Source organism: Mirounga angustirostris, unplaced genomic scaffold (genome assembly GCF_029215605.1).
Source record: "Mirounga angustirostris isolate CCGP_5_RB_7025 unplaced genomic scaffold, mMirAng1.0.hap1 SCAF_6, whole genome shotgun sequence".
Taxonomy (NCBI): domain Eukaryota; kingdom Metazoa; phylum Chordata; class Mammalia; order Carnivora; family Phocidae; genus Mirounga; species Mirounga angustirostris.
The window spans coordinates 48,668,365-48,685,045 of record NW_026991714.1 but is presented as its reverse complement, the minus strand read 5'-3'; the positions used below and the strand labels follow the sequence as shown (position 1 = coordinate 48,685,045).

Here is a 16,681-nt window from a genome sequence, read left to right as displayed (position 1 = left end):
TCTCTAGCTATCAAATTTTCATTCATTCATTTGTGGATTGGAGCTATTTTAAGGTTTGGGGATTGACTTTTAAGGTACAAGCTATTGACTTGGAAGCTATTGACAAGGAATTAGTTGTACAAATGAGTAATTATAATTCAGTGTAATAAGTGACAGAGAAAGATCTATTATTGGAGGAACTTCAAGGAGGTGTACCTTAACCTTCCCTTAGGGGATTAGTGGAAGGGGAAGATTTCTGGAAGAGGTGATGCCTGTCCTAAGCGTTAAGATGAATAGGAGTTTGCTTGGCAGGTATAGATAAAAAAGTGAGGGAAGATATTTCAGGCTGAGAGAACCAACTAAGCAAAGCACTGAACTACAAAATAGGGAATATATTAGGGAAATGCAAGCAATTTGGTATTCCTAGAATGTAAAATCTGAATGAAGCTGGACACTCAGTGGCCAGATTGTGGAAAACCTGGTATACTGTATTAGGGAGTTTGCACTTACTCTATAAGATAATAGTTTTAAAGCACTCTTTTAGCAGAACCTTTGCTTTGTGGAGAAGCTTATGTAGAAGCCCTATATAGCAGATAAACACAGAATTATGCTCTGGTGGAGCAGAGAGATACCTCCCTGTCGTCACATACTTCCACACACAAACATACTGTCACGCCTTGGAAAACCACTGCTAGAGGTGAAGGAGAACAGTTGAAGGGCTTTAAGCCTCACAGTGATACGATCAAATTTGCATTTTGGAAATATTCTGATGACAGTGTAGAGGATAGGTCTAAGGGGCAGAACATCACTAATGAAGAAATCATATTAGTGGTTTGGATAAGAGATAATAAGAGGTTTTGGCACCAGCCGTGATGGACTAACTGGTACAAGACTAGCCCTCCCATTGAAAAAAAACCCCATAAAACTAGAGATTATATATATTTATACATAATGTTTTCAGGCATTGGACAATACAGAGCCAAAGACAGTGATCATCTCCATTGCCTTGGCTGTCTGCTGTGTACCATTTCCCAACTGTGCTCTTCTACCTGAAGTCCAAGCATAGTGCGGTAGTCCCACTGAACTGAGGAGGCGGAGAGCAGAATTCTACAGGGGAACGTGCTAGAATCTGCTGGAAAGGATACTGGCAAGTCTTTGGCCAAGGGCCGGACTACACATGCTCAGGGCAAGACTACCTAGGTTTTCCAGAGAGCGACTGAAGTGTTGAGAACAAAATAGAGATACCAGTGTTGTACTGAACAATGACAGAGACCTGCTCTGCCAGTGAGAAACTTCTTTAAAGCCTTACCCCAGGCATCCAGCTGAGAGACCAAAAAGATCCTGCCTGAGAAATGCGGAAGTTGAGATTTAGTAAAGCTAAGTGATTTTATTTATGTCGCCACATTTATACCTCCACACCACATAGTACTGGTGGTCAAGGATTAATAAACAAATAATTACAGCTGGAGGTACTGAGACTAGATCAGTGGTTCTCAGCTTTGCTTGCACATTAGAGTGACCTGGGAAGTTTTAAACATTTCAGTACCCAGGCTACACTCCAGCCCCTGAACTCAGAATGTCTAGGAGTGGTCTAGGTGTCAGTGTTTTTTAAAGCTCCCTTAGGTGATTATAATTTGCAGCCAAGGTTGAGAACCTCTATTAGGGATGACACTTTGAGAAGCTTAGCCAGGATAGGAAGGAAAGAAACACCACCTTAGGGCAGCGATTCTCAGCCCTAGTAAGCATATGAATCGTTGTAGGCATGTTAAAACTTGGGTTTCTGGGCTGCACCCCCAGAGTTTCTGATTCGGTAGGTTGGGGGTAGGGCCTGAGGATGTGTATTTCTTTCTTTCTTTCTTTTTTTTTTTTTTTTGAGATTTTATTTATTTATTTGACACAGAGAGACACAGCGAGAGAGGGAACACAAGCTGGGGGAGTGGGAGAGGGAGAAGCAGATTCCCCGCTTAGCAGGGAGCCTGATGCGGGGCTCGCTCGATCCCAGGACCCCCGGATCATGACCTGAGCTGAAGGCAGATGCTCAACGACTGAGCCACCCAGGCGCCCCGAGGATGTGTATTTCTTTTTCTTTTTCTTTTCTTTTTTTTTTTTTTTTTTAAAGATTTTATTTATTTATTTGAGAGAGAGAACATGAGAGAGAGCACATGAGAGGGGGGAGAGTCAGAGGGAGAAGCAGACTCCCTGCCGAGCAAGGAGCCCGATACGGGACTCTATCCCAGGACTCCAGGATCATGACCTGAGCTGAAGGCAGTCGCTTAACCAACTGAGCCACCCAGGCGCCCAGGATGTGTATTTCTAACAAGTTCCCCAGTTGATGCTGATGCTGGGGCCTGGACAGCCGCTTGCTTTGAGATCCACTACTTAAGGAGATAAGAAAGCTGAGGAAGTTTTTTTTTTTCTTTAAAAGGATTAAAAAGTCCTTCTAAGGATATAGTAGACCCGAACATTTTTTAAGCATTCTTTAGGAACTGCTTTCTTTTCTTTTCTTTTAAGTAGGCTCCACACCCAGCATGGGGCTTGAACTCACAACCCCAAGTTGCATGCTCTACCTACCAACTGAGCCAGCCAGGTGCCCCAGCGCTGCTTTCTTTTGCTATTAGTGTGATCTTGGTTTCTTGTACTTGACTATCTGTGTAATCTGTATGTACTCAGATTGAAATCAAAATTAATTTCTATGTAATTCTAAACAAAATGAAAGGGGATTTTTGCAGACAATATAGAGGTATATGTTATATATATAATGTTTTCTAAGTAACCTGATTTATTTGTGCCATATTGCTCCTCATTGTCATTGATAGTTTGGAACTAACAAAGAGGACTAGGAGTCAGAGATTCAGTTTGACTTTGTTATTAGCATGTCTTAGATACCCGAGAAGTCATTTACACCTTACTATGTTCTTTCCTTATCTAAAATAGAATGAATTAAGGGGTGCCTGGGGGGCTCAGTTGGTTAAGCGTCCGACTCTTGGTTTCGGCTCAGGTCATGATCTCGCGGTCTTGGGATCCATTCCTGTGTTGGACTCCTTCTCAGCGTGGAGTCTGCTTCAGATTTTCTCTCTCTCTCCCTCCGTCCCACCCCATCCACACTCCTTCTCTCTCTCTCTCAAATAAATAAATCCTTAAAGTTGAATGAATTAAAGCACTTGACCCATCCTCCCCACTCCCCTGAGGAAAAAGAGCATTCAGAACCACAGTATAAAGGCAAAGAGGTTAAATTAAAAAAAAGAAAAATTCCTCTCATGTTTTAAAACTGGGAAGATATGTAATATTTAAGGACTTATTCAGTATAAACAAGCAAATGTGAACTAGTAAACTAAATTAGGGCAATCAGAAAGAACAAGATTGCTTTTCTAAAATTGACTTTCTAAAACTGATTCTCTGGCTGTGTTCTAAGATTTGTGAACTCCAGCTTAGTTCATTTAAGATATTTGGAATATGATCCCTCTGATTTTCAGAGAGTAGATCAATAGGTTTTAAAAAAATATTTTAGGTAAGAATCAATTGATAGTGTTGTAAAAGTAAAATATTCTTAAGAAATGCAGGTTTAGAATAAAAGTCAACACTGTTCTCCCTCAGTATTCTGAGTCAGCAGTTAAATGCCCTAACCTTTAAGAGTGATCCTTTGAACAAAACCTTTGATCATATTTTAAGAATGGGAAACAAAGAATCTACATTAAAACTTTGACAAAATAGTTTGATATATTTTATTTTTCTCTGCCTTAGATATGTTAGAGACAAAGTATATGATAATAGAACCTATTTCTTTTTTCTGGATATGGTCAGTATAAATTTCCACAGAAAAGATCATAATGGGTCATTCCTTCCTAAAACATAAAAAACAACCACTGTCTTTTTTCTGCGTGGCTTAGGCCTTCATTATTTCAGATTATTGGCATTTTTAGAGCTATAGCAAAAATGGTTGTGTTTATTTAAGTTCATCTGTTTGTTCAAAGATTCAAACTATTTTTTTCCAAAGCTTACCCCCATCTATCCTACTTTGAAGGTGGGTAGAGAATACATTTTTGCTTTTCTTACTAGGAAGGAGTTATCTGACCTCTTGGTACTATTCTCTTAATTATTTAAGTAGAGATAATATAATTTCTATCTTGAAAGGGATGGATGATTCAGCTTACTCTTCGTAAAGTCTTAGTACTTTTGGAAGAGTTCATGTCTTTATTGATGCTATTATTTGGTCTCCTCTTATTTTTTAGAATTTTACCTTTCTTCATTCTGCCTTGTGGTTTCTCAATGTGCAAGCAAGCAGTAACCATAGTTACAGGAATTTTTGGTCCTATAAAGAGTATGCAAACTTTCAGTTTTTATGAAGACATTAGGAGTTGGCCCTTCAGGTTCTCTGTAACACGGAGAGTTTCCCTTGCTATCATCCCCGTGACCCCAGTCATAGCAGTTGGGTTACTGAGGCAAGGCAGGAGGCATATACAGTTAAGCCTTTATCCATCCCAATTTTGCTGGATTAGTTGATGTCTATCCTATGTGTCCACTGTCATCATTTGGAGATATAAATTATTCCTCATCTGTAAAAAGGGAATGGTAATAAAAATAGCTTGCTCATAATGTCACACATGTAAATTCCTTAGCCTTGCGCAAAGTAAGATCTCAGTGCTAATCATTATTATTGAAATTTGTTGAAATTTCAGTATTGGAGCCAGAAGAATTTGGAAACTATATTTAATTACTGACCTATTTTGCCAGACTATTTAAGATGTTACCAGTGCTATTGTTAATTCTGATAAAGGTTACTGGTAAAATATTTTTGTGAGGGGCGCCTGGGTAGCTCAGTCATTAAGTGTCTGCCTTCGGCTCAGGTCATGATCCCAGGGTCCTGGGATCGAGCCCCATGTCGGGCTCTCCCTGCTCGGTGGAGAGCCTGCTTCTCCCTCTCCCACTCCCCCTGCTTGTGTTCTTTCTCTTGCTGTCTCTCTCTCTGTCAAGTAAATAAATAAAATCTTAAAAAAAAAAAAAAAAAACTTTGTGAAAAGTTTATGCCTTTTACCACTAAACTAAAATGATTTGATCTTTTAGCATATTACCAAAAAAAAGAGAGAGAGAGAGAGAAAGGAACTTAGGGTCATCCCATTACTTTACAGTGATAACCTGTGAGTAAGTTTTAAGACAGTTATTGGTATTAGAGATCTTTTGCACCATTCATAGTTTTTATTCCATATATACAAACAACACTTTAAATGTTCCTGAAATTATGCCCGCAAAAAATTTTTTAGGATTTTAAAAACTAATCTCACTTTTAGAAGAAAATATGCCATTTTATGTATCAAAAGTTTCCGCTGAAATGTGTTTTATCCTCTATCTCCAAGTGCTTAATTGTAAAACTGAAGAAAATTTGGCTGATTTTACTCCTTTTATCTGACAAAACCTTTTTTAAATGGAGTTTGGGAGCTAAGTCTCTGTGGTTGGCTTTGATTTCAATTTTCCTTCTTGAGCATTGGCCAGAGTTGGAGTTTGTGAACTAGTTTCTGATGCAAAAGAATCTTTTATTTGTGTGGGTGTTTTGTTTTGTTTTCAGAGCTCCCTAAGCAGGTACACACCTGGGTATGACTTGTTTGTACTTAGGTAAGCTAATTTACATACTCACCTTTCCTGATCTTTCAGGTTTCTTTTTAAAGAAAAACTTCCTGACAAGGGGTTGGTAATATCTTACCATTGTAAATACTTGATTTCTAAGTTTTGTTTACTTTGCTCTAATGAATACAAACTCCTGTCTTTATTAACTAAAAATATTATTCAATCAGAAGGTAGTTATGGCAAGTTCACTATTAAGTTTCATCTCCTTTTTCTTTTGGGTCCATTAGATACCTGTGGAGGGAGGACAGGAGCAACAGACAGATTCCAGCAAAGGGCGATGCCTGAGGAGAACGGTCAGTGTCCCTTCCGAAGGCCAGTTTCCTGAGTACCCACCAGAGGGCGCCACCAAACTGGGTAAGCTAATAAAAGGAAAAAATTCCTAGCTTTTATCTGGTAATTTATGGGCTTGTTATTGAGTGTTAGAATAACACAAAACATCCTGCTTTTCCTGCTAAGGACGTTGAAATATAGTATGTTAATGTACAGTTAATAGTCATTAGAAAGTTCTGTTCTTTACAACCAAGTGGCAACAAAGTTACTTTACAGAGATAACATTTATCTGAGCGCTAGTACCTTTGCCAGTCCTGGGTCAAGTGTTGTTTCTGAGTTTATTCCTTGCCTTTAAATTTTGAAAGAGCATTAAGTGGTCTTGTTGAAGCACTGAGATTGGTTGGGGGCCAGTGTTGTGTAGAAACTTGGTATTGCGTAGTTTGTGTCCTGTTCACACAGCTACTGATGCTGCCATATGTGATGTCGGCTCAGGTAATTTAGTAAGTTATATGCATGGTCGGAGTGGGTGACGGAAAGGAGAAATGGGGAAAGAAAAACAAACCACTTCAGCTGTTACACACCAAAGGAATTAATGTCAATGTCAAAACAACCTCTTCCCTGTTTCCTACCAAGTGCGTTCTGTATGATGATTTGTGTGCTTACCAGTGGATATATCATTGGATTATTAGACAGGTCAGGTAATTTTAAAGAAACATAATTAAGATTAAATAAAATAAAAGAATTTGAAAAGTAGGGAGTGTTTTGGTGTTTTGCATTGTTGTATTATTATTTGCTTAGTGAACCTAGACATTAAGTCATGGACATTTCATAGGTAGATAATATGGAATCATTTATAGTCTCTATGTTGTTTAATATGGATCATTCTGCGATTTGGGTTGTATTTTTGAAAATCAGGGTTTGGTTGTTTGGGTTGGGTTTTTTTGATTTTGTTCTTGGTTTTTTGTTGGGTTTTGTTGTTGTAATCTAGTTGTTTTCTAGAGATTAGTCAGGTGAGCAAACACTTTTCTCCAAAGAGTCATTTTTGGAGAAATAAGATTTCCTCTCATCTTATTTACACTGTACTTCTTTAGTATGTGTTCAAACCAGTTTAGATGTGAACCTAAATTATGTTGCAAACCTGTCTGGGTGTAACCATTTTATAGCCTATTTATATTTCATACAGGTTCTATGTGGCTCGGACTGGCTCAGAGTCACCTTCTTTCACCTCTTCTGCTGTCATTATTTGTAATGTTATGTTGATGACTCTCTGCCACTTCTCCAGGGACCATCGACTGTTCGAGCTTTGGTCCACAAAAGTCGCTGCTTTTGAGGAAGTGTAATCATAGTCTGAAGAGTTATTACGGTTTTATAGAAGAGAGAACTATATAGTGATTCTTAAAAATCTCCACCATTCCAGGCACTGGTCCCAAAGATAAACTAAGATGAGTGGCCAAGTTGTCTAGTCCAGAGCCAACCTTCTACCTCTGTCCTTGACTACAAGTGTGTTAGCCATCCAGACTCATGGTGTCCATGATCATTTTTGGAGTGGCTGTCCTAAATTAGCACTGGAAGCTAGGGCTCATAAGTACCAGAGGGGAAAAGACTACTTTTAGAGCCATCCTTCCTTACATGCCAGTCTAATGTTGAATTAGATAATTATTCTGTTCTATTTTTGCCTCCTAGGGATTTGTCTTTAGGCAAAATTTTCTGCTGTCAAGTATTTAATTGAGTAGTTGTTATATATGTAACATTCTATCCCAATCCCTAAGAATGAAAAGGGATGTAAGATATGATTTTTGCCTTTGGAAATTCTTATGTAGTTAGGAAGATAGATTATTGATGACTAATTACAGTACCTGTTGTAATTGTGGTATATTATATCGTGTGGCTTTTATTTTTTGTTTTTTAAAAACCCTTTCATTTATGCAGCAAATAGTTACTGAGTGACAACTATGTGCCAGATGCTGTTCTAGGCACTCAAGATACAACAGTGAAAAGAATAGACACAAATCTGTCCCTTTGTGGAGCTTACATTCTATTGAGGAGTGACAAACAATAAGCAAGAGTAGTAAGTGAATATATGCTGTGCTAGATGGTGATAAGTACAAAGAAAATAAAGTAGGGAATGGGGATAGGAAGTGTCAAGGATGTATAATGTTAGCTAATGTGACCAAGGAATGCCTCTTGTTAAGTGACGTTTGAGTATGGATCTGATAAAATAATGACTGTAAGGCATATGGATACTTGAGGGTAAAGTGTTCCACCCAGAGGAACAGCTAGTATAATGTGGAATATGCTTGGGGTGTTACAGGAACAGCATACGTGCCAGTGAGGCTGGCATGGAATGAACAAGGAAGCGAGTAGTAGAACATGACATCACTGAGCTCTTTGGCAAGCAGATCGTGATGGTGTCATAGGTCATGATAAGGGTCGTGACTTCTACTCTGTGAGATGGGGAGCCACTGGCTTCTCTAGATAAAGAGTAGGGATGCAAGAATGAGAGTTCAGAGACCAGTTTGGATGCTATTGCAATAAACAAGAGATGTTAGAACTTGGGCCACAGTGGTAGTAGTGGAAGGGCTGAGAAGTGGCCAGATTCTGGGTTTGAAGGTAGAGCCAACAGAATATGCTTGTTGGATTGGCTGTGGGATGTTAAGAAACAGAAGAGTGGAGAATTTTGGTTAGAACAGCTAGGGGAATAAAGTTGTGATTTTTTAAAATGGGAAAGACTGGGAGAAGCACATTTGAAAGTGGGATTGATCAGGAGCTCAATTTTGGACGTACTGAGTTTGCTGGTCTTAGTAGACACCCAAGTGGAAATCAAGAGAGAGATACAGACTGGAGATAATAATGTAGGCCTTTAGCAAATAGATGGTATTCAGAGCTATGAGGTTAAATGAAATCACCAGGGAAACATGTACAGGTAGAAGACAAAGGCCTGGAACAACCTGTAGAGGTTAGGAAGATGAAGAAGCAGTGGCAAAAAAAAAGAGAACAAAAATCCAGAATTTTGTTTCCAGATAAGACATGTGTGTCAAGTGTGTATAGGTCAAACCTTCTGGTCTTGCATGGTTCTTGCACTTTGCAAGCTCTGGATTCTCTTTGCTCTTCTCCAGTAGAGGAACTCCAAACACTGATCTGGTTTTGCAGATGTCAAATCATAGTACACAGTCATCTATGGAGAAATGCCCACTCATGAAAAACAGGCCCCTTTTACTCTACTTCAGAGAATTGATGACAGAAAGGAGCTCTGGGACTGTAAAGGATCTGTGAAGAACGTTTACAGTGGCTGCCAGTGTAACTGTACATCAGAGATTTCAAACTGGTTAAAGAACTTTGGAATGTAAGATGGGAAGGCATATATTTGTGCTTCATACACTATTTACCATGGGCAAATTTACACTGATGAGAACCTAATAAATGTCAAAAACTTAGGGAAAAGAAGTGTGTATGGGGTATGAGGCAGCAGAGTGGGGAGTGGTTAAACACAGAATGTACTTCTCACTCAGCACTTCTCAGACTCTTGCATTCAGCAGTTTACATATTACCCAAGATACTAAAATTTACATATGCACTGGCATTTGACACAAATTTTGATACACCAAATTTTTCTCCACTGAAAATGAGATGTTTTCTTAAGGCATATGAACATCATCTCTAGAGTACTCATCTCCAGATTTAGAAAACCTAGAAAAAACTACTTACTCTTGGTGACAATATACAGATTTTAATTTGTTCATCAGAGATTTTTCAAATTCAGACCATGCAAAGCATGATTTGCTGAATTTTCAAAAGGAAATTACTTCTTTAGATATTAGGGGTCTTTGCATACTAACAATATTGGGAGGTATCTAAATTAACTGTATGAACTGGAACTAGTAAAGGTTAATTTTCAATGTAACCTACATGAATTCAGCTTAAAGAAAAAAAAAAAAAAAAAAAGACCTGGTGGTGGCTTAGCCAGTTAAGCATCTGCCTTCGGCTCAGGTCATGATCTCAGGGTTGTGGGATCAAGCCCCACGTCAGGCTCCACACTCAGCAGGGAGTCTGCTTGAGATTCTGTCTCTCCCTCTGCCCCTCCCCCTGCTCACGCTCTTGCTCTCTCTTCCTAAAATAAACGAATGAATGAATGAATGAATAAATTAAATCATAAAAAAAGAAAAGCCATCAGATACCTTCCAAGAACACTGTGAAATAGGGGAAAGGGGAAAGCTGAGCAGTGCGTAGCATTTTCACGAAGTGTCCATTGATGGAAGAAACTACTACCGCATGTTGTCTATGCCTGGCTGGTGGATAGCACACAGGTGAGCTGGCAACTGTCCATTCTGTTTACAGCATTTTTCTGACATGACAGGAAGGTTCATGCTCTCATGCTCAGATGGGCAAGACAAAGTTGGAGCTTGAAATGAGCAAGAATACTTGTTTGCAGATAACATCATAAACATGATAAACATAATGTAAACATAAACATAACCAAAAAGCTGGCTTAATTAGAAAATGCCAAATATAACTCCATGCTTTCTCAGTTCTCAGACAGAAGGGTCTAATTGAACGGGCAAATTCAAAGCCGGACATCTGGTGACTCAAAACTGCAGAGTCTCATGCCTCTGTTGTATTATATTATGATAAAATCTTTAAGTTTCCCCAGTGGTCCTACTTACAAAATCCTGGATTTTTGAAAAACTGTGCCTGTGGTAAGTAAATATGCTTCCTTATCATGGAATCCTCAAAACCCAGAAGCATTTGATAAATATGCATAAAATTATAATTTAACATAGTACGCCTTTGATATACACTAGCAAGCCTTAAGAGAGATTATATCAAGTCTTTTAGAGGCAAAGTTAGCTGTCCACAATTTTTATGTTTATGTAAATGAAGGAGCCAAAAATTTTAAAATACCACCACCAATAAAGGAACCAAATTAGAAAAACATCGAGGAAAAGCCAACCCTGTACCTATGGGTTGCTAAGTTTATTAACCTAAGTGATAAAAATTTGAGGAAACTTTGAAGAAAATTAATATTAAAGCAGAATGTCCTCTCTAAGGCATTTATAAAATTATTATAAAAGTTAACTCTTTTAATCAAAATTATTAGAGGATATTGATTATTCAGACCTTAGCTTTAACTCTGACCTTCTTTCTGTATTAAAGTAGCCTCGGTTCTAATTTTATGTATAAACCATTGATAAGTCTCTTTTTATTCCCAAAACGTTATTAGGGGTATCTAGATAATTTATGAGATATTTTCAAGGTGCTAGAATTTTCTATAAATATATAAGGTGGTACTAATACTGAAAGAAAGGGGCATGTGAATAATGAAGGTTTAATATTATAAAAAAACATATCCTTCCACTTTTCAAGCAATAGAATTAAAAATGCCAATAAATAATTCCTGTGTATGGCATAGTACTCAATATTTAGATTGGCTAATAAACATATATATAAAATATACATAATAAAATGTTATATATGTTCTATATATATAGATTTATTATATATATATAGAAGCAGGTCTTGTGCTTTAGGGTAATATAAATTGGCTAATACTAAACTTTTATGTATATATTAAATGTATCTAATATGTAATGTTATGACATAGTATATAGTGAATTTATTATATATATACACACACACACACACACACATACATACATTGGATATATTTTATATATATAATATAACCAATAGAGGCAGAGCTGCACTTTAGGGTAATATATATTTAAATGACCAAAGCAGTTATGAAAAAGAATCAGTAGCCTGATGTTTTTAGCTCAGAACATTAGAGCTCAGTGAATAATGGCAGCCCTTGGGTTTTTTGGTTTTTGTTTTTTGAAATGTCTTAATAAATAAACTAAGACTATATCACCCACATCTAGTAAGTAAGCTCATGCTAAGATAGCTGCATAATATCTAGCCTTTATACTTGCATTCTGTAATTTCTAGATTTCAGTGATAACATACGTTATTTGAGGAAGGGTCAAATGAGCTCAAGAATTATCAAAAATATTATGGATAATTAAGATGGAAGACCCTAGAATAATGTCCCTGGAAGCTTTTGGTTGGGTAGTTTTGAGTTTTCTTAAAAACCATGAGCCAGTATAAATTCCTTTAAGTCTGTAAGATTCTATAAGATACAACAGGTAATACTGATGATAATATTCTAGAAGAATGGGCTTGACTCTAGGTTAAAATAGCCACGTACCCAGTCAGTTCTATAATGTGACACGTGTAGGGCGCCTGGGTGGCTCAGTTGGTTAAGCGACTGCCTTCGGCTCAGGTCATGATCCTGGAGTCACAGGATCGAGTCCCGCATCGGGCTCCCTGCTCGGCAGGGAGTCTGCTTCTCCCTCTGACCCTCCTCCCTCTCATGCTCTCTGTCTCAAATAAATAAATAAAATCTTTAAAAATATATATATATATAATGTGACACGTGTATTTCTAAAAATCACAACACTATGCAAAATTGTACAATAAAAATCACAGGGCTTAAGGGACAGGGGGATCAGAGGTACTGTACTAAAAAACTTGTTCAATGACACATTAAAAAGGATAGGAACTAAATAAAAATGGTAGCACATTTTTACATGTGTTAAATGGTTGCAAAATATATAAATACTACAATAAATATAGTACTTTACCTTGAAAAAAAATCTGAGAAATTTACTTATGGTAGTAGGCATTGGAGTAGTTTATAAGTTGACTGTGAAGTGATGGAAAGAGGGTTTTTTGGAAACTGAAAAGAACATTGTTGTTACACGAGATGTGCATGAGTGTGGCTCAGAGCACATGCGGTGAAGCGAAGGTAGTTGGTCGTGTCCGAAGTATGGATGTATCCGAGCATGTTGTGTATTCCTACGTGGCTTGCTCCAGCTGGGTGCAGTGTTCTTTGTTCGCCTAGTGTCTCTCAGATGAATCATGCATAAACAAACAAATTCACATAGTCACAGACTGTGCCCTGTTATATCCGTTGTGGCGTGACGTTCACATTTTCAAAGCAGGCATCATAACAGAACCGACTTGCCTACCAACCTGATTTAATCCGGTTTGTCCAGTGGAGAGAAGTAGCTCGCATTTATTAGCCACCTGAATTCCAAAATGTCGGTTACTTTTGAACATATTCCTAAATTTCTTTTGGAAGTTATTTAGAACTCAAAACTAGTACGAATAAAGTAAAAAAACTAGTACTTAAGTTCTCAAGCTAACCAGCTAAAGCCAATCTTTATTTTACTCTTATGAGCTGGATTTAGATGAGCAGAACAGTTTTTTTCTCTGAGGAAATCTGTTCTCATTTTAAGTCAAGGTGCCAGATCACAATTCCTTCCAACCTGTAAATGCAAGTTTGGGGTCTCGATTTGTTCTTTTATCTTCCTCCCATCCCCATCTCGGCACGGCAGAGATTTGTTCACTTCTGTCAAGGTGGTTCCAACGCAGTGCTAGTTGCTGTTGCCTAACAACTAGGGGTGGGCTCAGGTTATTGATTTGTAGTTATTTCATAAAATTTCCAGCAGATGGCAGTAAAGTTCCTAAATGAGAGATTCCTTTTCTCATTTGTGTAGGTCGTTTGTATAGGCTATTGTCACGGTTGTTATAAAGCCAGAAGACCAGGGGAAGGAGAAACCATGAAGGAAGTCAACATTGAGCTGTGGGCCAGCTGCTTGCTAGGTTTATTACAAAGCTGTATCCTGTGTCTTAATATAAGTTAAACTTTTTTTTTTTTTTTAACACACCTAAATAAAATAGGTGTGTGCCTCCACCTTGACTATATATTTTGTAACAATCTGGAATTCCTGGCTAGAATTTTCAAATCTGGTTCCACATCATGAGAAGCCCCACAAACATGCAACTCAATACAACCCAGCCTGTACCTTCAAGTTCTATGGGGATCCGTGCCCAAGAGCACTAGAGTAGAATCCTCTAACATGTGATGCCCAGGTGAGGGGCCTCCTTAGACTAGTCCTAATGCAATATAAATCATAGCACACCACAGTGGTGTTTGGAGAATTGAGTGGGAAGGAGGACTGAGTGGCATGAGCACTCAGGAATGGTTTTTAGATTCTTGGACTTCTGGGAAGAAAAAAGGTGGTTTAAACATAAGCATCTAATTGTATTCCTTCCAGAAACTCCACTATAACTATATAGTAAAGGGATTTTCTTTTAAAGACATGGTCCTTGAAGGATAAGGAGAATGAGAGGGAAGAAAGCAACCAGACAAAATAATAATAACAACAATAACAACAATAAATTCAAAGCTGAAAAGCAAATGGAATGTGGTAAATAACCTAGCTGACTTGAGAAAGCCAAATCTTAGTCTGGCAATAAAGAAAGCTAAGAATGAACCTGATTTTTACTACAGAATCTTTAAATAGCTCAGGAATTGCTGGTATGAGGAACAAATGGTACCTAGGTCTCTAGGTCTCTTCCCCATTCCACTGAATAATTGCTCTTCCCACCCCTTCCTCTATTCTAATATAAGATGGCAAGTTAATTCCAGGGTGGGGGGGTGGGGAATCCAAGAGTCTCTGGATTGGGGCATACCAGGCAAAATTGAGAGCATGGAACACTTTACCAAATACAAGGAAATTAAGCGAACATCTGCAGACAGAATGATGAGACCCCTCCACCTGTCTTTCCTCACTTGCCTTTACCCTTCAGGCAGGAGATTGGAAGGGTAGCGTTTGGAGTATTTAACCAGCCCAAGAGGAAAGATCTCAAGATACGGACATTCGCAACACTAGTAGACATCTGAAGAAAAGCCTCCAGCATGAAAGAGAAAAAACAAACGAAAGGAAAAAAGAAACTTGGAGGAACAGAGACAGGCAGGGAATAGAAAACTTAAAGAAAAAGCATCGCTATCAGATAAAATAGTACATACATGAGACCAGAACTGATTATGATACAAAGCCAAAGAGCTGCCATGTATTGAAAAAAATTGTAACAAATAAAACTCAGTAGAAGTATTGGAGGATGAAAATGAGGAAATATCCTAGAAAGTAGAGGAAAAAAAGATAAAATAATTAGAGTGCCAGTCTAGGAAGTCCAGCATCAAAACAGTGAGTTTCAGAAAAAGAAAAACAAGGAAAGGAAATCATTAGCAAAATAATTCAAGAAAATTTTCCATAAGTAAAGATAGGAGTTTCCAGATTGAAAGAGCTTCCTATAGCAAGGCACATTTTTGGGAAATTTCTATCTTAATTTGTCTTTGGTGACATAGAGACAGTCTTTTTTTTTTTTCTTTTTTCTTTCTTTTTTAATTAACAAATTAATTAATTTGTCAGAGAGAGCACAAACAGGGGGAACGGCAGGCAGAGGGAGAAGCAGGCTCCCCCGCTGAGCAAGGAGCCCGATGTGGGACTTGATCCCAAGATCCTGGGATCATGACCTTAGCCGAAGGCAGACGCTTAACCAACTGAGCCACCCGGGCGTCCTGACATAGAGACAGTCTTACAAAATTCCAAAGAAAGAACAAACATTATATTCTAAGGATCAGAAATCAGAATGGTATGAGACTTCCTATCAGCAACATCAGAAGCTAGAAAACAATGAGGAGTGTCCTCAAACTTCTGAAGGAAAGTAACTTCCAACTTAGAATTCTATGTTTAGCTATAAGCCATTATTCACACATGAGAATAAAATAGACATTTTCAGACATGCAAGATTTAAAAAATTACCGCCTACACATCATTTCTCCTAAAGCTAATGGAATTTATTCTTCACCAAGAGTGAGTAGGATGTGGAATATAGGATAGGAGATCCAACACAGGGGAGAAGACAAAGGGACCCCTCAGGAAAACACTATAGCGAGAACTGAGTTAAACAACTCTATACTAGCTGTAAAATGAGGACGACCAGTTCAGATTACAGCAGTCGGAAGGGTATAGTGAAGACTTCTCCAAGAAGATAGAATTGATATAATGGAATGAATTTAAACAACAAATTTAGGATTGAAGCAAATTTGGATTGATTATCAACAACAAGCACATAGAAATTTAAACGAATGAATAATCCGGCAACAATTACAGGAAAAACAAAAATGTAGTTCAGGACATAGAGAATGGTTGTATAGCACCTTCTATATATTAGGCACTTTGTATATATTAATTTTTTAATCTTTGTAAATCCAAAAGGTACTGATTTACAGGTAAGGAAACTGAGGCACAGGGAGGTTAAGTAACTTGTCTAAATACGTAGGCAGCTAGTAAATGGCAAAGATAGGATTTGAACCCAGGCAGTCTGCCTTCAAGATCTCTCCTTTTGACCACAGTGCCGTAGTATACATAGGATTCACTGTGTGGCTGCATTCTGTATAGCACACGTAGTCACAATATTGCTTGTCCTTACCGAAATTACTACAGAACTAAATAGGGACTGCGGGAGAGTCGGAAATGTCTGTGCACCTTCTAGGGTAGTAATGGAGGAGGAAAGAATCAAATTCTCATCGTCCATAGTGGAAAGTCAAAAGATAATGCCTAAAATGGGAAAAATTGGGCGCCGGGGTGGCTCAGTTGGTTGAGCGACTGCCTTCGGCTCAGGTCGTGATCCTGGAGTCCCGGGATCAAGTCCCGCATCGGGCTCCCTGCTCGGCAGGGAGTCTGCTTCTCCCTCTGACCCTCCCCCCTCTCATGCTCTATCTCACTCTCTCTCTCAAATAAATAAGTAAAATCTTTAAAAAAAATAAAATAAAATAAAATGGGAAAAATTGTAAGTATCAGTACAACCATATTATTTAAGATTTGATGGTAACTACCAAAAGAATTGGCTAAGACAGATAAAAGTAGCTGTTAGAACAGTGTTAGAAGAGGAGGGCTGGGTATTG

The 16,681-nt window shown here is 38.2% G+C and overlaps 1 protein-coding gene across 5 annotated transcripts in view; it reads left to right on the top strand.

Moving 5' to 3' along the window:
• RASAL2 (RAS protein activator like 2) overlaps positions 1 to 16,681 on the top strand; it is a 359,788-nt gene that overhangs the window by 185,389 nt on the left and 157,718 nt on the right. For all 5 annotated transcript variants that reach the window (XM_064594269.1, XM_064594270.1, XM_045877377.3 and 2 more), the window contains one exon: positions 5,826 to 5,952. In XM_064594269.1, coding sequence (XP_064450339.1) covers positions 5,826 to 5,952 — 127 coding nt within the window. The remainder of the gene's footprint in view (positions 1 to 5,825; positions 5,953 to 16,681) is intronic.